The sequence below is a fragment of the Polyodon spathula genome, chromosome 10 (assembly GCF_017654505.1).
Source record: "Polyodon spathula isolate WHYD16114869_AA chromosome 10, ASM1765450v1, whole genome shotgun sequence".
NCBI lineage: Eukaryota > Metazoa > Chordata > Actinopteri > Acipenseriformes > Polyodontidae > Polyodon > Polyodon spathula.
This window is the reverse complement of record NC_054543.1, coordinates 13,731,221-13,752,884: the sequence shown is the minus strand read 5'-3', so window position 1 is coordinate 13,752,884 and position 21,664 is coordinate 13,731,221. Positions and strand designations below refer to the sequence as shown.

General features: G+C 36.6%; 1 protein-coding gene across 1 annotated transcript; it reads right to left on the bottom strand.

Annotated features, from left to right (window-relative positions):
• Positions 1 to 1,923: 1,923 nt before the first annotated feature.
• On the bottom strand, positions 1,924 to 20,683 carry LOC121321397 (pantothenate kinase 1-like). Its single transcript, XM_041260315.1, has 7 exons — positions 20,197 to 20,683; positions 10,856 to 11,208; positions 9,483 to 9,736; positions 8,956 to 9,132; positions 8,689 to 8,812; positions 3,329 to 3,454; positions 1,924 to 3,112 (listed from the first exon to the last, which is right to left on the bottom strand). The coding sequence occupies exons 1-7, from the start codon at positions 20,459 to 20,461 to the stop codon at positions 3,053 to 3,055; spliced, it is 1,359 nt and encodes a 452-aa protein (XP_041116249.1). The 5' UTR covers positions 20,462 to 20,683; the 3' UTR covers positions 1,924 to 3,052.
• Positions 20,684 to 21,664: the final 981 nt, after the last annotated feature.

The window sequence follows — 21,664 nt, the reverse complement described above, 5'->3', positions numbered from 1 at the left end:
AAAGAAAACGGAACCAGTGGTCTAGCGGTGAGCAAACTAATTCCCTGACCATGGATTCATCCTCAAATGTGCATCTTCACTCTTCAGTAATGGGGTAAGATTTGTAACATGTAAATATATAAAATTATATATATATTATATTATATATATATATATAGATATTATATATATATATTATGATATATATATATAATAAATATTTTTATCGAGGTTCAACCAAATTTTACTAGGATGCCAATGCCTGCGGCATAATGCACTTGGCTAGCACAATAACTTCAGCCCTGTTGTGTAAAGAAGGACGGGGTCATTCACACCCAGCGCTATTTGTGCCGAGAACCTACACTTAACCGAACCTTCAATATTATAAAAATAGCTAGCAAGTGTGTTTAAAATACAGATTTCTGGGAACAGAAATAATCTGTGAAAAAAACAATGCACAAGATGGTTATTTACCATGGCTTGGACACAACTATGAGATGGTGAGTATTCACAGCACATCAAGACCAACAGCAGCAGATCACAACACACATACCACAGCACATAACCAACAGAAGGGACCAGAAAAACTTAGGAGACTTACTATGCAAGGTAAATGACTTAACACTATTGTAAATTACCTGTGTGGGTAGAAAAGTTGGTGGCACTACTTAGGCTTTGTCTTTGTTTATGATTCAAACTTAAGTCAGTAATTGTGGCACCTGTTTGCAACTATCAACAGTTTAATACAAGGCAATATGGTGGTTGGGTGTACATGTAGTGTTTAATGAATAATTATGCTGTCTTAATTTAACTTGGTCGTATTTATCATGAAACTGGTTTCACGCTATGTTCCACTGAAGGGACATGTCCGTCATTTAATTCACAATTCCACTCTATCTCAGGTTTGCAACACAAACGTATAAAACACAAATTTAAATTCAGCACTGTCCCAGTGCCTCTCAGCTTTGGCCTTGGTACATGTATTACAGTGTTTACACCAACAATGAAAAACAGAAAAATATAATTACCACAACAGAAAGCAGAAACCAGCACTTTACACACAAACATCAAACATACTCATTTAATATGGATCTGGCTTTCTGGAAACTGTATGAAATCAGAGTTCAGTGAATACAGCACTAGGGCCATATTCACAAAGCATTAACCACAGTGATACGTTTGCACTTCTTTCGTGTCACACAAAATAGCATAAATACAACCAAATGGTGCATATAGGGCTTAAATTAGCTTGCTACAGAATCCATTTGAAGCTTTGTAACACCAATATTTTGTTTTCTTTAACTCTGTGAATACAGTATGGGCCTTGATGTTTTTCTCAACCGTTTTCACAGTTCAGCATTTTTTCTCCAACATGTGCAAACACTCAGCATTGCATGTGGCAAACAGCCTGACATAAATTACACAACTCTTCAGACCCTGTTCCTGGACCCCAAACCAGCATGCATGACGGCTAGTTCAGGTCATCTTTTACTGTGCATGATCAAAGAAAGGTGACACTTTCCAAATACAGTTCATAGATGTATTTCAAAAAGGCAGGAAAGAGTGGGGACTTTTAGTGATAGCAGCTCACAGGTTAGCTTTGTAGTTTTAGATCATGAAAATGAACAGAAAGTATTCCAGTAAAATCTCCCAGGCGGTTAAAAACACATGGAACAAAAAACATCAGACTGATTAAAAGCACATCCCCAGAAGAGAAAGAGAGAATGGACCCATTTTAAAAGAAATCAGAATGTGTTTGGCCAAGGAAATGTTTTTCTACTTGACTTTTGCCATTGATATCAAAAGACTTTATGTATTGTGCACTTTCCATTGTATTTAATGTATTAGGAAATGTATTTATTTATTTTTTTACTGTATATCATGTATGATGCATTTCTCTGTACTTAAAAGTATTATGGATTTTCTTGTTGTTACTGCATCTTGTAAAGCACTTTGTAAAGGTGGTCCACTATGATAGGCGCTATATAAAATAAAGATTAATTGATTGATTGATTTATAAAAGTATGTTGGACAACTACATTTGTAGGTGATAAGGGCTACTGAATCAGAAAGTGAAGTATGTATCTGAGTAGCCCTCTATTAGTTAAGGATAGTAACTGCTCCCTACTGTTAGGAAGTATGTGGTAATGCTGTTAGCTTCAGGAAATTTGCCTCTGCTGGGAGTGATCCAATCATCAATCTCATCAGCAAGACCAGCAGGCACATGATATTATCGTCTCTTACATAATATTTAGATTTGTGCTTTACAGAAACCTTGCAAGTCAGGTTTAGTAGCTCCTCTGGGGTTCGGCTAACGCATTTGATCTTCTTAGCCTACTGGATAAATACCACTGCAACGCACAAAACAGCAAGCCAGACTTTGGCTATCAAGTTCCAGGATTTTGACATACTGGTACAGTTAGCCTACAGTGATTCCCTGCCCCACAATATTTCAAAGACAACACAATCAATAACTTTACTAATTACATCAGTGACCATCAGTGGCTTTGGATTGCGAGGTTGCTGGTGAAGCAACATCCCTGGGCGGGTGTAGTATGTAGCCTGGATGCTCATTTGCAAGGCAAACTCAACCAAAATACTGCCCAGAGCACAGGCAAATCCTAGTGAGACCAGAGTCAACCACTTGGTCCCCTTACACTTGTCAGAGCTGAAATAGCCATGGTCAACATAATTTGCCAGTAGAGGCTTAGGCTGTAGCAAGTGAGACAGTAGATATCTAGATTTAATCTTACTATAGGTCAGTTTTCTCAGATAAGTCCTTTGTCTACAGCAAGTATTCTGGTATCCACACGAGTAACAATAATTTAAAAAAAGGCAGTAGATTTTGGCCTTAGCGCACTTTAAAATATATATATTCCATGGATTAAATTAGTTCATAAAACTTTACCTCTGCTGGGAACACTAGAAGGAGAAATTAACAATATTTACAGTTTTAAAATACAAAATGGCTTTTCCCATTTCTGGTAGTGGCTTCCTTAAAATTAACAGCAGCTTTATCCCACACAGATCAGTTTGCTTGCTTTGATTCTCTCTCTATTTGCAGGCCATCTCTTTAGAAGTCATCTGTCATCTTCAGTAACTCCAGAAGGGCCCCCACTGCTCCAAAGTAACCCTTAAAACAGAGATGAACCAGTGATTTGCTTCATCAGCGTGTGTAATGGAAACATAAGACGATCATGGTGTGCATTCTGAAGTTAAAAGTTCTATCTACGTAGAATAAACAAACAGGTGTAAAGATGTCATTTGTCCAAGGTTTAGTCATTTCTGTATATTGCCTGTAGATATTACATGAAAAACAGCAATACATCAGAAACACATGGGTGCATACCTCATGTTCCTGAAACAAAGCTTTGAGCTGTCCTTTAGACCAAAAATCCATGGCATAGGCCAACAGCTTGGTGGATACCATGTTGATTCGGAGGAAATTCCCAACAAAGACCACCCTCTCTATTTTCTGAAAGATAAAGAAATAGGCAGATAAAGAGTCGGGTTAAACCTGCAAGTTGAGAATAAATGCATGAATTCATTCAGAAAAAGAAAACACACAGAAATCAAATGGATTTGGGATAATGTTGGTGATATTGCATGTAACATTCAAAGCATTCAAAGAGAGTACATTTCAGTCTTGTCTACTAACAGTGCCCTCTGCCGATAGAAATAATTCATGTTCTTTTTTTTTTTTATTTTAAAACTGGGAACATACAGACTGGATATGGTGCTGCCAACTAGTGACAGGAAACCATGTGACCAAATATGATATTGTCCGTTTCATTCTGTATATTTTTTAAATACTATATAACTCAATCTCTATAATATCTACATAGTACACTTTGTTGTTTTTTTTAGTTTATTACAATTACAATCAATTTAAATAACCAACTATTGTCTCAAGCGTGACTATCTGATGTAAATGTCAGATTAATATTTATACTACATTAGGAACCAGGAACCTGAAAATAGAATATGGCAATAGAGATGAATCACTTTATCCTAACTTTTTAGTGGGAGGTCTACAGACAAACCTCATAACTGGTCAGACAGGTTTACTATTATTACTTATAATGTAAAGGTTGTGTTGGGTAGGTAACTGCAGGTGATTATTTGGTTTTGGAGACCATAAAGACAGATTTTACGACAAGAGTAATACAAAAGAATGTTTTCAAAGGACTTTCCTGCACTGTGAAGTGTAACTACAGGTTAATTCCAGCTCACATTGGCTAGCAGGGGTTACTTGTGCATTAACGCCAATGACTTAACTACATTATTTTTGGGTGGAATGCCCTTAATGTTTTTTTCCACCTACAAACCCTTTCTCACCAGTACAAGAGGAATTAAGCAGCTCTTCTTTGTGTATGCACTTGCCCCAAGATCACGATCCATTTTATGTACGATTAATCCACTAGAGCTGGAATGACCCACTGTTTGCTTTTTTTTTCTGCAAAAAAGACCAGAGCAGTGCTGTCTCTCTCAATCTGAAAAGCATAATCACCAAGAGCATACAAAGTCCATACTGTAGCTTGCAGCTACCACCATGGACAACAATTTAGTCAGATCTCCATCCAAGAAGCAACGTGTCAGGTCAATAAAGGTGAGCAGATATAGTGCTGAGGGCTCAGTAGTGAGGTAATCACCACTCAACCTAATCCCCAGTACTGCTTTAGAAATACAGTGTGCTGGAGGATCTTTAAAAATCAGATGAAATGTTAGAGAGATGAACCTTATACATCTCCATACTTTACAGAGATGATTCTATAGCTACACTAAAACTGATTTTTTACTAACCTAGCTTAGCTCGTTAACACAATACTGCTTAACAATTCTGGCTTCGCTAAAGTCTCTCTGCCCTGACTAATACAACTAATTCATTAAAACAGTCTTCAGCTCCTGTAAATAATGTACACAGTCTGCTGGTTGGTGTACTGCTGATGCTTTTGAATGAAAAAGGTGATAACATACAAACTGAATAGATTCAAACTAGAAGTCAATCTTAAGCAAGTGACGTCTAGTTAGGAGATACAATTGAAAAGATTGCGCAGTAAATGGAGGCCTGGGTTCAAATACTAAATGAAAATGAGTCTGGTGGTCATAACTCATGTTCCAGTGCACATTAGTCCACATTACGAAACAAGCACACAATGCAGCACAATTCAACAGAATACTCAAAGTAGAATGATATGTTTTATATCACTGTAAAAACACCCTGATCAGAGCACCCTCACAGTGCTATATTTATGAAATGATGACTAACACAATAAGTCAAAAACCACTGAAGGACATGCCACAAAAGATATTCTCCATAAAACCACAAGGTGGCGCCAGTGCTTGATACTTTCATAAAACAAAGGTAATTTTGAAGCACCTGACACTACAGAAAAGTCCTTGTGCAACATTATACTTGTAGCCACTATTTGCAGACATTTCAATCTCTATTGAGAATTACAGGTTATACCAAAATGTCTAAATATATAGGCCAAGTAAATGTATAATTCTTGCAGCATAATGCAATCTTGCACTAAATCTAAAAGAAAAGGGCTATTGAGTATGTAAAAAACTGTTAATCGTATCCAAGTCTTGTGTTTGGTTGAAAAAGAAAAGCAACTGCAATATCTAGTAGGACCTGGGTACATATAAAGTCCCACAGACATTTCAGTGGCATGTTTCCTTCTGTACCTATCTTAACACAACACATCAGTGGACACCCCATGTCCAATGCAATACTATGCATAATACAGTCAGTGAACAAAGGTCGTCTCTCTATTGTGGACACTGACTTTGATGCAGAAGCGATGCTTAAGTGCTGATTATTTTAAGAATTCATGTTTTATCTAAGTTGCTATGGTCACTTCCCGGCGTTGTTCTCCGTGCATTGATAGCCTTGTACAATGCTGCTTGATCTCCATGCCACAAGGCAACACTGTAAAGAAGCTGAAAGCACTGAGTATTCCGACTTCTTAATCTGTACTCGAGGAATACATTGTTTTTGTTCAGCTGCTTTAGGAATTTTCTAGAACTTGCTGGACATGACTGTTCTCTGGGGGAAATGTCTAACTCAATGTAGGATCACTAACTGAATACAAATAAAACAAACATTTGAGAATCCAAAGGGAATGGCAAATTAGCCTGACACGTAGTCATGGGTTTGTAACTCCAGCACCCTTGTTTAGAAATACTACTGTTACCTGAACTGGTTAAATTAATTGTTTCTCCGATAGTGGCATGGACAACACTGTAAAATCTTGAACACATCTGCTGTATATATGAGATACCTACAGAGTAGTGGTGAGATGATACACCAAGGTCACGACACACAAGCCACGATACGATATGTATCGTGATACACAAGCCATGATATGATACGTATCATGATACTAATGAAAAACTCATCTCTACTTGATGGACTTGAAAATAATTACAATTTAAATTCTATAGGCACAGGTTCAGTTCAAAATAAATTATATTTATTTCCCACAAAGTAGCAAACCACTAGCTGGAATGTAAAGACAGAGCAGTATGTCAATTAGAGTTCCTGGGATACCCATTTTAGCTGAATTAACCAAATCTCTTTACCACATTTCTGAGAGGGGAATAAAACACTAAGCAATTTGTTTGATAATTATTAAAGTACAAATTTTGTTCATGTGTTTCTTTAGAATAAATCCAAATATCAAGTTTTTCAGCATTAAGTTGTGATGTCTAAGAATTTCAATATTTTTAAATAGTCATCAGCTTTTTTGCTTGCACCATACTTAACTTTAACTCAATAGATTACTATTATTATTATTATTATTATTATTATTATTATTACTAATAATTAAACTTGTGAGAAATGCAATATGATTTGTCATCTATAATAAATAGCTTTATAGGAAACAGGAAATAAAAATATCAATTCTTATAGCCTATCCTGCCTCACAAATGATAAAAGAATAATTTACACCGGATTACAATTAGGACGCATTTAGGGTTCCCACCTGGCCCCATATTTCCGGAACACTGTGAGACAGAACAGGATTTTGAAGTTGTCTTTAAACTAAAGGAAATCAACATGTGAATTGAGCCCAAAACCTTTGCTAAATTGATTCAGGTGATTAATTATCTTGAGGCAGCATGACAATACAATAATAGCTTTTAACAAATGAAATAAATAAATAAGTACATCATCAATATTTATTTATTGTATTAATAGTTTTAAAATATATATATTTTAAAGTTTCTTTATAGTTTCTAATAGTATATCACCTTCTCCCACTGAAATCATTAATACTGAGCAGCTGTTCACTATTCCTGACAGCAGACAGTGTGAACACTGGATCAGTATTGTTATTTAATTGGGAAAGTCAATGTAAATTAGGGCTATATATTACTAATTAATAGGATATAAATAGCACATTTTAAATATTGAGAACTGAAATATAATTTTGTACAAAATAAAAATAAATATCTTGAATAAACCTACACACACGTTTATTCAAGATGCTTTTTTATTTTGTAAGATTTGTATTATCACAATGATTTGGATAATTAAGAAGCAGTATAAATTCAGCAAGTGCTTAGTGCTCAGTTCACGTGTTTATTGCTTTCAGTTTAAGGGCAACTTAAAAACCATGTCCCGTCCCAAAGTGTTCCGGAATTATGGGGCCAGGTGGCAACCCTAGAAGCATTAAAAGGAGAGCAATACATTAAACTGGTAAAACAAAAAAGAAAAACATACAGCTATCTATTTATATGAAATAAAATTCTCTCTCACAAAAGGAGACAAAGAAATATATAGCATTTGAATACAAAAATTAGCAGCTTTATTAAAATTACAGTCATTCTTGTTATTTGGGCCTATTATTATTATTATTATTATTATTATTATATTATTATTATTATTATAATAATAATAATAATAATAATGTTTTTTTGATCAAAGTTTTTTTCTCTAAATTTCGTTTAACTTATTATTGTTAAGTCGTTTATTTCACGTTTTTGTCAGTTGTAAGCTACTCATTTCAAGCTTGTATCACGATACACAAAGGTGTATCATATCGTGTTGTAAAGTATCGCGGTGCATCAATACACGATAAATCGTCTTACCCCTACTAGAGAGGCTACATTTCAGTCACTCTGCTCTACAAAATAATATATTTCAGTGAAAATAGAATCCAGGCTTCCTGATTAATGTCCAGATGCTTTACTAGATGGAGACACCAACCCAGTAAAATGCCTCCCAAAGTCAGACCCAATAATCTCCTTTACAAATGCTGCCAAATACTGTGGTGTTATTTTTTTGGGGGGTTTTTTGGAGCGGATTACTGTTGGACTGGTACAATAAGGTTGGAGTGATGCAAATTCACAGCAGCAATGTCAAACAATTTTTTTTTTTTTTTTTTTAAACTGGTTTGATTACCTTTTTGTGTTAAATGGATTCTGTTAAAAGGTTAACATTTTGTTTCAGAATAACACAATCTTTTATGTCTATGAATTTGTTATAAAAACAAAACGCTTACTAAATCTTCAAAGGCGTGCTAATAAAGGTTTTATATACATTTGTTCCCTTTTTATTACCATCAGGACTGGTCATTTCCTCCTGCTGACGATCTTTTAGCTCTTTGCTCGTATTTTATACTCAATTTGGAAAATACAATGATCAGGAGCCAGCAGTTAAGAAAGCGAAACTCTTTTAATTACAGAAAGCTGCCTTACCTCATTCACTGCGCACATCCGAGCTATGGAACCAATGTTGTTCGTGATGGAGACGAGAGTAGCCCTTGCCAGGTCTTCCTTACTGATAGTATCTAGCTTCTCTTTACTCATCATGTGACCAAAACTGAAATGATAAGACAACATACAATTCAGGTCGGTCGAGTTTGCTTGTATGGATGATTTTGGGAGATGCATTTTACTGGTAAGTGTTATTGTAATGAGTCAAGGCAAAAGAATCAACGGCCTGTAAGGATGTATGAAGCTCACCTGGATGCTACAGCAGACCCCTGTAACCCAAAGCGTCCGTAATCTCCCCCATAGATATCCTTCACAAGTTTATCCACATTAGTACTGTCACCCTTAGCTGCCATCTCCAGAGCTTCCTCAAATGTCTCACAGCCAGTCAACAAGCAACACAGTCCCAGGAACGTTCCACCTCCAAGGCTGGGGGGTGGGAGGTGTGTATAGGGAACAGAAAAAGGCCATCAGTAATTCTACTGTCTGGATGAAGACCTACTGATTTACATAGACAGGAATTTCATGAAGCAATATCTGTGTTTTATGGAGTGTAACTAGGTTAGATAAAACTAAAATAGTAAAAAACTAGTGTACAGAATGCATATTAAATTTATTGGCTTGTGAAACAGGAGTAGAGTTTCTTCCCTATTATGAAAGCCCTTTAACATAACAGGTGAATCACCACATCATAAACCAGTGGGACTGTACAAGGACACCAATATTTTAGGAGGTAATTATATTGATTTTAGCAAGACTGTGTGCCTCAGCAAGTTTACCTGGTCCCAGTCACTCGTTTGTAATTGTCCTTCGAGTAAACTGCCAGGATGCTGACCCCAGAGCCTATGTTAACCAGCAGCATTGGGAATGGGTTGTCAAGACAACACGTCCTCTTGACACAGTTCTGGGGATCAGAGGGGTCTTCAAAAAAGTAGCATTCTGGACGGCCGTTAAACCCAACGGAATCCACGTAGAGCAGCCCCTGAATCAAACAGTCCAGTTCATCGAGTTTGTGCAGCTCCAGATCTGCCATCTGAAAAAAATAAATCAGCGCACACAGTGAGAAAACAGCAGGTTAATCAATGAGCAGGTGTCCAAGTAAACAAACTCCTGGCCAAAGCAAGCACAGCACTGCACCACATGTTATTGCACACTGCGTACCCTGTGACATGTGAGGTGGCTGCTGCTACGCAACTGTTAATGTGCCAATTCTCAGATGCACTCACACATACACCTAATGCATGAACAGCTGAAGCATTATGGAATCAGGCAAAAGGTAGCATAGCTGTAGCCTAAAGAACTTGTCCTGTAGAACAGTGTGTTCAGCCTGGCCTAATTAATCCTAATAATTACATATTACATTTCAAATGAAGAAAAAACACACCAAGAAGATGCATCTTGAATAAAGTGGTACTGCTACAACAGCTCATGAAATGTACAGAAAGCATACACCTCAGGTTAAATTTGGGTACTACAGGTAAAGTAAAGTGTACTTTACTTTTGTTTTGTGTACTATAAATTATTTGATTTATATGGTTTCCCCGGTTTCTCAGTGGTACATTCATAGTCAATACTTATATTTATATATTTTTTTCAAACTTGAAATCTGGACGTCTTTTTGATAAGTTGATTTTTGAAAAAGCTTGTACTTATAACTAACTGGAGGCATGTGGGATCTTATTACCTAAACAATAAGGCTGCAAAGTTCTGGAGTCTACAAGGTTCCATAAGCAGCAGAAGTATTACTATCAACGCAAACTGGACAACACCAGTAATGAAACTGAAGCAGGAAAAGCAAATAATACAGCTCTATACCAAACACTGAGAGAACTCCCAAAATGTACTGTCTCTATACAGAAGAAACTCAAAGTGAGATGACCTATGGCAGCTAATTAGATCAACAGTCAATACCATGATCAGCAACACATTTAGCATTCGGGGTTAATAAAACCCTACAAAGATGAAGACACCACGGCACCTTGAGTGATTTCTGCGATATGAATGACTGACATTGTGGGAGAATCACAATACAGCTGTGTAGTGAGTATGACATTTAGACAGTAATGTATCTTTAACATGCTTTATAATGTTCTTAGGACTGCAGTGTTGAAAACAGGTGAAAAACAATCTCTTGATGATGGCTCTCACTTACTGCCCTGAAGTCCTCCTCAAACTTGTAGGCTCCCCCGCCTGTGGCACAGAGTGTGGTGTGCAGGCTGGAGAAGTTCTTCTCCCGGCCCATCTGGATGAACCTGTGCATGGCTTGGGTGGGGAAGCGGATGAAGTGCAGGTTGCCTTTGCGGCCACACATGGTCAGGTTCTTCAGCTCCAGGTGGACGTCGCGGATCCCTGTCTTCCCATAAGCCGTGTTGGAAGTCAGGTATTTCCGGATACTCTTCAAGTTCTCCACCTCCTCCTGCTCTTCCTCAGCTGTGACATCTTTGGGCTCAAAGTAGACCAGCTTCACCAGTGTGCCGCCAATGTCCATTCCAAACCAGGGGAAAGCTGCAGCAGAATAAGAGACATTAGAATGTTAATGAAAAGCAGATCTGTACTGGGAAATGCCAGCAGTAGTGTATTTCATTGCTTAAACAATGTTTAGCATTTGGTTTCCCCTATACAGTACTTTAGCAATACTGATACAACCGGGTTGGGAAATGGAAGGATATGTGCAAGAATGAAACAGTAGTACATTTGATTAGCGACAATACTTCCTTGCATAATACTACCACCACCTAGCTTTACAATAATGTTTCATTTCTCAATAAAAATACTAAATTCACCCATTTCTAAAAGGGAGATAAGGTACAAAGAAATTCACCACCATAGAACCAAAACCCACACAGACACCACAGCCTTTAAATGAGTGGGCTGTGCCTTTGAAACTGGCTTTATGCAGGCTATTGCATGCTGTGTCTCAGCCACCACTCAGTTTAGGTCAAGCAGAAACTGTGACAAGAAATCATCTCAGAAAAATTACAGCAAGCATTTCCCCCATGACCTAATTGCTGACACCCTCACGCACACAACACTCCTTAGAGAGCTTAGCCACTGTCTTTGCACTGCTGATTTTATTTGCAAATTAACAATAGTCTTTGGCAAAACTGTATCTTTCCTTATTTCTTTAAAATCTGCTTTTTTGAAAAAAGTTTCTTGTGACACTTGAATACAATGTTTTAATGAAGGCCTTGGTTTAGTGTGCTATACTGAATCAGAAGCTTATGCATTTGAAGTGTCTTTAAGAAGGTAAACTATGGTATTGATACTGCTTATGTACAGTACAGCACAGTTACACAGTATCAGTAAAATGCCCTGAATTCATTTTCCACTGCTGTTTAAGCCTGATTAAGCTTTATGGTTTGTTTTTGCTTAGCTGTCCTTAATGCCTTCCTCCATTTCATGAGCTGCACTGGCAGTCGAAGGAGAATCAATATTCATTATTTTCTACCTGCCGACTAGGCAGCAGCTCATATTGTGGAAAGAACAGCTATTGTACCATGCCTTAACTTATAACTGTACTGAAACACTAGTAATGTAAGCATATTGTCATACGGGTGTGTTTACACTGTATTTATATTTTTAAAAATATATATAAAAAATATATAGTTTAAATGGCAAGTTCCATTTGTCAGTGGAAACTGAGTAATTTCTTACAAATTAATAAATCTTTGTCATTGGGGGTAATAAAGGACAGAAAGGGGGGGGGGTGGGGTGGGGTGGCAAACCTATTTGTAATTACGTCAATCACAAACCTAAACGCTGCACTGAAAGCAAATGCTTTAAACTTTCAAAAAGCATTATTTTGTATTACCAGTTATTTCTTGTTCAGTAGAATTTAGAAATCATTTCACAACATGTGTTTGAACCAGGATACCAAAATATAAATGCAGTATGTGCTTGCTCCACACAGCAGATGCACTGGGCTGGTTGTGCAATCAATGCCCTCTCTGCTGTACAGCTATAGCCAAAAGTTTTGCATAAGCTACAATTTTAGGATTGAGACATAATTATATATATATATATATATATATATATATATATATATATATATATATATATATATATATAATACTGTACATAGAAAACTACAAAGTGGTATGTAATTCAATATGGTAACGTACAATTATTCAGCAGGTTTCATTTGATTTGATGATGTAAAATTTGTTCATAATATTGGGTGGTGAAATTTTTTTTGCCGTAGCTGCTACTGTTTTGTTGCGTATGGCAAGATAGAAGTGGCATACACAGGCCAAACTTCAAATCAGCTGTAACTTTCAAACCAGTTCAGTTTATAAGTAAGCCAACCCACCTTTGACATACAGCACAGCAAAAAGCATGTGTTGCTCAAGGCCTCCCTTAAGCTGAATGTCATTTGGAAGCCAGTTTCTAGCTCTGATGTAAAAAATGTTAGCATATTTGTCAGTATCTCAGTTCATGGATTTTTACAATAATGTGTGTTTGTCGGTCTTTTTCAAGCCTCAAGACAGCATGATGTCTTTTTTTCTGATAGGCTGAAGATAACTGACACCATCTACAAGCCAGTCAGGCTTCATGACCTTAAAGTTGATCAAACAAAAAACACAAACATAAATAAAAACATTTGCTATTGCAATAAGAACAGTACAGAATGACTGTGATTGGCAGAACACAGCCACCCTGAGAAGAGAGACGCATTGAACAATTGCAGCACAGTCCTTCTCCATACTTGAAGCTGAAGGTTACAGTAGTGCCCTGTAAACTCATTCAATTCCAGACCCGGTAGGAAAGGAAGATAAATATTTTTGAAGATACATAATAGCTTCTTTAAACAGTAATAATTAAAATAGAGTACAGCAATACTTTGTAGGAGACTTTTCTAGTTTGACTCACTGTAAACTACATTACACTGTTTCTACTCTATAACTGACCGCTTTACAAGTCAGGACTGTAAACAGTTTATAAATTCAATTAAAAAACACCAGTTATGTTGCTTTAGCGATACTGGTGGTGTTTTTATATAGAGAATTATATTTTACTCATTTTGTATAGCATATGCTTCCTTCATTAAAGCCATGTAGAACACTGTAGTTTATTATCTTTTTTTGTTAACAAGGATCACAAAGCACCAAACAGAACATTATCAGCATAATCTGTACCTGTAAACAAACAGAAAAAAGTCTTAAGATTTGTCACAGACTTTTAAAAAATGTTTAATATCCCTCTTTACTGTATTTGTCCAGGTTTGTGGGGGAAGGTGAGAAGTAAGCTGTAGCAGTTAAAATCCAACACATGCTGGACAGGAAACAGGTACCAGCTGGAATAGTCTGTGAATGAATTTAGAAAAGTTCCTGCCAGATCTCTCAGCTGGTGTTACTGTTCCAGCAAGCACAGTGCTGTTCGAGACTTGGAATGTTGTGTACTACAAATTTAACTGTGCCATAAGATAGTAAACTTACAGTGCCTTGCAAAAGCATTCAGACCCTCTCACAGTTTTCACATTTTGTTCCTTTAAAGCTTATAGTCATGACACTTTGAAGTAGGAATTTGTGTTATATACACAACGTACTCCACACATTCAAAGCAAAAACAAAAATAAGTTAATAGATATTGGTGAGGGATGCCACTGTGAGGCCAACGACAACTTTGAAAGAGCTACAGAGTTCAATGGCAGAGATGGGAGAAAATGTGCATCATTGAACAATATCCAGAACACTTCACAAAAGTAGCCTGTATGGCAGGGTGGCAAGAAGGAAGCCATTACTAAAAATAAGCCATCTCAAAGCCTGCATGGAGTTTGCAACGAAGCACCTGAGTGATCCTGCAAAAATGTGGCAAAAGGTGCTGTGGTCAGAGGAGACCACATTGGAACTTTTTGGTCTAAATGCCAAGCGTTACGTTTGGTCCAGACCCAACACAGCACGTCTCTCAGTCAACAACAACCCTACAGTCAAACAGGGTGGTGGCAGGATCATACTACGGGGCTCCTTTTCTTCAGCAAGGACTGGAAAGCTTGTTAGGATTGAAGGAAAAATGGATAGAGCAAAGTACAGGCAAATACTAGAGGGAAACCTGCTTTAGTCTGCTAAAGACTGGGGTGAAAATTCACTTTTCAGCAGGACAATGATCCAAAGCATGAGGCCAAAGGTACACTGGAGTGGCTTAAGAATAAGAAAGTGATTGTCATTGTGTGGCCCAGTCAAAAAGACTTGAAAACTGCAGTCCATAAGGGTTCCCCAAGCAACTTGCGAAAGCTTGAGCAAATCTGCCAAGAAGAATGAGTACAAACTGCACCAAGCTGGGGTGCAAAGCTGGTAGAGACTTACCCAAAAAGACCTGCGGCTGTAATTGCTGCCAAAGGTGCTTCCACCAAATATTGAGTTGACGGGTCTGAATACTTATGCAATCAACAATTTCAGTTTTTTCTCTTTAGTTTTTGCTGACATTTACTGTAACTTATCTTACCCTTAGAAGTCTTCAGTTTGAGCATTCAAGTTTTTAATAAAATATAAAGTTTAAAAAAATGTGTATGCATCACTTTGTAATTTCACAAAATGGGACACCACAGGAAGGGTCTGAATACTTTTGCAAGGCACTGTATATACTGTACAGCTATATGCATCTGTATATTTAGGACGGCGGTTAGGCCTTGCTAAGTCCTGATATTCTAAATAAGTCTGATTCTGATATGATAGAGCACACAGCATGATATACTATAGTATATAGAAGTCACTGTGATGGTTCATAGATGTTCTATAGCAAGAGAGTACCCCAGACCATTGATATACTGTAATCCCAAAAGGCCCCTCTATAAAATCATTGAAAAACTTGTGTTTTTAGCATAGGCTCAGTCTCCTTTAACACAAATTCTAAAAGCACATTGCAGGAGTACATTTAAAATTAGACCATTATCAGCATTCTACAATATACACTGGTAAAGAACAATGCCAGTTCGTGCAGAACAAACCTCATCACAAAATACAAATGCGCACATTTGAATCTTTAAGGATGATCTCACCTTTTCAATTTCCAGGTATTGACAGATTTCCATCACACTGACAGATTACATTGTATTCAATCTAATTTAAAAGATAAACATTTTACTGCATTCAATAATGACCTGGAAAATATGAAACCTCAAAGGTACCAGTTAATTTCCTTTTGTAATGTTTATGTAAAGTTGGTGTCAGAAGGGGATTGCACAAAGAAAACCACTTTTCTACCAGTGCAATGAAATACATGCAAACGGAGATTCTGATTTGCGGTTTAAAGCAGAAATTGTGCAGTATGAAATCATGTGGTCAATTCTTCTCCTTTAAAGTATATCAAAAAAGTATATACATGTTGAAATAAATGTGATGCATCCTACAGTTGTATGTATATGGTTTTGTAGTATGGAATGACATAACAGTTAAGGATTTAAGCCAACACTATTAATTAAAACATACAAAATGCTGCAATTTAAAGGGTAATATATAAAAAGCTTATCACAGAACAATATACATATACTACATTATATGGTAGAGATCTGCAGAGATCTGGTTGCAGTCCCCATATTTCAAAGCATGAATTCTGCAGCATTAATATGACAAATATTATAAAAGGTCTTTTCATGTAGTCCACTCACTGAAAGTGCACCGCCAATGACTATGTCCTGCTGTACTGTGGTGCACGCACTGCCTTAAGCAACTTCAAAGCTATATTACAAAATGCTCTTAAAGGTTACTGAAATACTGTAATACTTCTTTTCTCTTGCCATTGAACTTTATACTGAAAATCTCTGCTTGTGCACACACTAGATGCAATGCTTTAAAGTTAAATATGAAACACTGTATGGATTCACAGTGCTGGAAATTAAGAACACTGTCCCTCCTGCTCTCAGAGGCACTGCTTATAGAAAGTACATTGGTGCAAGATGTAATGTTTACTGTTCACATGTCTATGGTGAAACAAATCAAAAACTGTGCAATCAAATGTGCTACCTTTTTTCTTGGTCAAGAATATCTGTTACTTATTGGGATACAAAAAAATTTGACAGTATGTAACTTGGCAACACTGCGGTATTTACAGTAATTATAAAAATAAAAAATAGTAAAATATAGTGATGGGAAGGCAGTTGCTCTAGCTTACCCAAAGTGCCCTTTCTTAGTTGCTGTAGATATTCCTTAACTGTAAAGCATTACTTCTAGAATAAAGAGAGCTGCTCTTTGCTTTACTAGCTTCAGATGGCTAGATGGCTGACATAACAAGGTAACCTGATGCACTGTGTGACAGCCAGGGCATTTAGGTGAAAGGTCTAACTAAAGGATTCTGGGTATTAGTACATAGATAATTAATTTATAAAAAACATGTGTATTTTGGTAGGTTCCAGCTAAATGCTGACCAAACAAACTGCTTGCTATGTTTTAATAATCAAAAAAGTCGTCTCATTTGGATGACGTCTTCAGAAAACTCAGCTTACTTGTGGACAATGAATCAAAATTCAATCCACATATTGAGTCTGTTGTTAAAAAGGCCTCTGGGAAATTGGCGACCACACAATTTCTAAATCAAATGAAGAGCTGAAGGAGGAATTAGTGTAGTTGCAGTAAAAGGCGTGCTACAGTACTGCTTCTTGATGTATTTGCCAACTCTGTGACCCTGGATAAGGTCAACACATTTTATTATACTGTAGACTAGCTATGTCTGCATTGGGTAGTTCCTACTATACCAAAGAGCAAAGTATATATTGCAATACAGAAATCACACTATCCCTTGCATTCACATTTCCCCACTAGTATACAGTATGTGCTGGTTTCCTTGCTGTCTTTCCCATAGCTTAACCCTCTTAGCATTCTATAAACATACAAGCAGGAAAACATACTTGTCACTTTAGTTCATGACAGCAAAATGCAGTGCTCTGCTCCCACTGTACTCTCAACTTTTAATGTAATACTGAAGTATTGTGTAAGAAACATCTTTAAAACAAACCAACAAAAATAATCAACATGGGCCTCACATAACAACCTATACGTTATGAATGTATAGCACACTGCACCCCAACAAATGAGGTTCAACACCTTTACATATATTTAGTTTGTATCTTTTAAATATGGGTGTGTTTTTGTGTTTATTGTTAAAGTAAACCACAGCGTGTATCTCAGGAGCGGAAGACCTTTCTTATTAACATGTTTTAATTACAAACAGTGACTAATATATACAGCCTGCAAACAACTAGCTGATGCAGAACAAGGTGAAATACACACCGCTTCAGTCATTAAGAGGGAAATGCTAAAATGAAACTTTTATGGCTTGTTTTTTGCAGCTGAACCTTGATGCCATCTTTTTATGGAGAACATTAAAAGAAGGGAAATCAACTTTCTTTTATTATAATATCTTATGCATTAACATGACACACAAAGGTTTATAAAAACAACCTTTAATCAGCAGATTTTCGTACAGATAAGATCAGAGCTTTCCATGTGATGGCTCTTGATTCATAAATGTTTAATTGAGCTTTTTTGATTAAGTATTCTAGTTATGATTTTTAGTGCTCAAGTGTCCTCTTTATAATATATTTATGTTGAAGAGTGTCTAAGTATAGTCTGGTAGTTTTTAGTCAACTTTTTAGGTTATAGTGTTATTTTATCTTGCAAGTGATATATTTTATGTCTCTTTGGGAACTGCTGGCCACCTGTATTTTAGCCTAAGTTTGGCTGCTCCAGATTTGGCTTAAGATTTAAGTGTGAAAAAATAAAGTATGTAATTCACTATGGTAACGGACAATTATTTTCTCAAGTTCAACATTTTCTAAAGAAAAAAAGTATTTTTGTATGTTTGTTATAAAATTAGCAAATAAGTTACAATAAACTTCCTTCCTTCATACAGTTCATGAATCTTTCTTAAATGTTATTGGCTTCTTTTATGACAGTCTAGGGCAGTTTCATGCATATCAAGAAAATATTCCCTAAAAAGCATGCAAATAGGTCAGAGACATTCCTACTGGTACTGTATATAGGCTGTATCTAAGCTACACAATGCTGTAACTGTTTGTAAACTCAAACATGACATGCTTGCTACAACTGCAGCCTGAAACATGATACTGTATTGGGCTGCTGCACAAAACTGAAAGTACAGGAACCTAAGCTGAGAATCCAAGCATTGACGCATGTACAGTACCACCTGTAACCCTGTTTAACAAAAGGAAATGAGCCACCCTGGAACCTGGGTATTCAGGTTGTGCACTGGACCATTGCGGTAGTCAGGTGGGACTAATTATTTCTGTTAGTGTTAAAAACGCTGCCTGGGAACTGTAGTTGAAAAGCTTTGTATAGCAGTGCACCGTAATCATCTAGTAAACTACTTAACTGTTGTTAAATAAAAAAAAAAAAAAAAACTAAAGTAGAACAGATCTCTGTTTGCTACATCAATTACTGTTAAATTAATAATAATAATAATAATATAAATAATAATACATACATAACATACATACATACACATACATACATGGGTTTTAATATCCTTAAGCTTCATAATGACTGGTGTTTATGATCTTGCAGCACAATATGGTGAATAAAAACTAAAGACTGAATATATATATAATACATATATATATATATATATATATATATATATATATATATATATATATATATATATATATATATATATATATAATATATATATATATATATATATATATATATATATATATATATATATATATACTATATATATACAAATTGCAACCAATGTGCCTAATGCATTGGTTTTACTAAAGTCCTGCTACAGTATCTGCAATAGTCTCAATTGTACACACAACTTTGCTGTAGAATGTCAATTCATAGAAAAAAAGCCAAATGCCAGGAATCATGCTTTTGTAGCTGTTCATTCCAGGCTGACCATAAAACCCCGCCCTGCAAGGGTAGGCTTTGTTTGCTCATTGGCTAAGATAGACAGGCCTTAAATCCGCAGCGATTTACATGCACGTTCTGAATGAGTATTGGCCAATCAAACGTCACACCCTGCTGTTCGTCAATCTTGGTTTTTGTTCTACAAACTAAATTGGAGAAAAGATGTGTATGTCGTGTTATGCACCTTTTTTTACCTAACATGACAGTTTCATGCATTTTCTAATGACAGTATCTACTAACACCAATAATAATAATAATAATAATAATAATAATAATAATAATAATAATAATTGACTGTGATGAGGTATTCTTTACTTAAGCAATATTCTTATTGTAATGGTGTGTACCCTACTTACTCTGTCTGTAATAAATTACTTTGGGAAACGTTCCAGTGACAATGACTTAAACTGGGGTATTGTATGGGAGCGTTAAACAAATCCGAATCATTTTTAAAACGCAACAATACTAGTTGTAAAAATGACGCTTGTCGCATAACTGAGTCAGTTCGGTGGCGTTGCAGACTGTGAAACTAACAGATAACGAGATTGGTATTTTTGCAACTTCACAAAACCGACGCTAATACTTAGACTTGTTTACAGCTAGCTGTTTTTTTTTTTCAACTTACGCGGTCTGTTCTTTTTTCCCGAATCCATCCTCCTCCTCAATCTGCATTTATTTGCAGGGGATCCATGATTGTGTAGGTCCTGATGAAGATAGTGGAAATGCTCTGTTCCATTGCTAGAACTTGTTTTAGCACCACCACTAGTAGGCGTAGTGGTACTACCAGCAGCACTGTAAGCATTAGTGGTGCCGTTGCTTATACGTGGCGAGTTAAACGCATACCAAGCATCTGCTCCATTCTGCTCCACAATGGATTTCGCTTTATCCATAATCACAGTCAGAAAGCAGGCAGTGCAGCAAGAAAAGAAAACAGCAACACGATCGACTGTTTATTACGTATGAATTATACAATGCGGTCCAATTAATTTGTACAAGAAAGATTAAGGTGGCGTATTTATTAACTGTTTGGAAAATACGGCACACGGCGCAGACGTGCACGGATGGTTCGTGGTCACTGTCTGTCATTTTCTTCCTTCATGCTCCCCCTCCTGCAGCTTCCTACTCTCCAACAGCCGGCATGCTACGTCACTGTCTATGCCTAACCCCACCCCCATCACCGTCCCAGACGCACGAGAAAAATCTGCACAAATTCGTGACATAGGGAGAGTTTACTGAGAATAACATGTACCCATCTTGGTATTTGTGTTTCATTTGCTGATTAGATACCATTTAAATGTTGCATTTTGAAAGGTTCCCTTAATACGATATTATCTATGTTATTACAGCCATTTTCTTGTAGGACTGCAGAGCCCCATAATATTAGTATAGTACCCACCATTACTTGGTTCCCAGAGTATTACAATTGAGTAAACCTGACCCCTTACAAAAATGTGCGCAACATTACTGGGTTTATAATTGCAGATGATGCAACATGTTGGACAGAGCCTTTTCGTACATCATGAGATTGGTAATTGTCAGAGTAATAGAACTGCAGCCACAACATTTACAGTGAGTACCGCAGGACTTTTTTTTTTTTTTTTGGTAGAGTTAGCTTCGATTGTCTTCAAGAGTTCAGATCTTGTTTGCAAATAAATGTATGAATACTGCGCTAGGAGCCCACACAGAAAGATGGCAGACTTAAACAGACAGGGGCTCAAATATCAGGTGACAGTTGCTTTTACTGTGGATTGCATGCAGTAAAAGTGAGGTATACAGAGGTCTAGTGAGACAGTAGCCGCTTTGCGAAGCACAGTTGCTGATTTGCTTGAAGCACACTGCATTTTCTAAATCCCAGGTCTTACAATAGGTAAGATCACAAAACTTGCCATATAACAGTTATAACTACATTCTGCATATACCATACTCGGAAACCAGTATCTCCCTCGCTAGTATAACAATTTCCATCTTGGATTTGGTACACTTGGAAGACTGTTCTATCCTCTTTCACGCAATGCACCCTGTAGCTATCACCTGTATGGAAAGCATAATATAAATCTATATTATAGTCTTTCTACAAACAAAAAAGCTGTTAA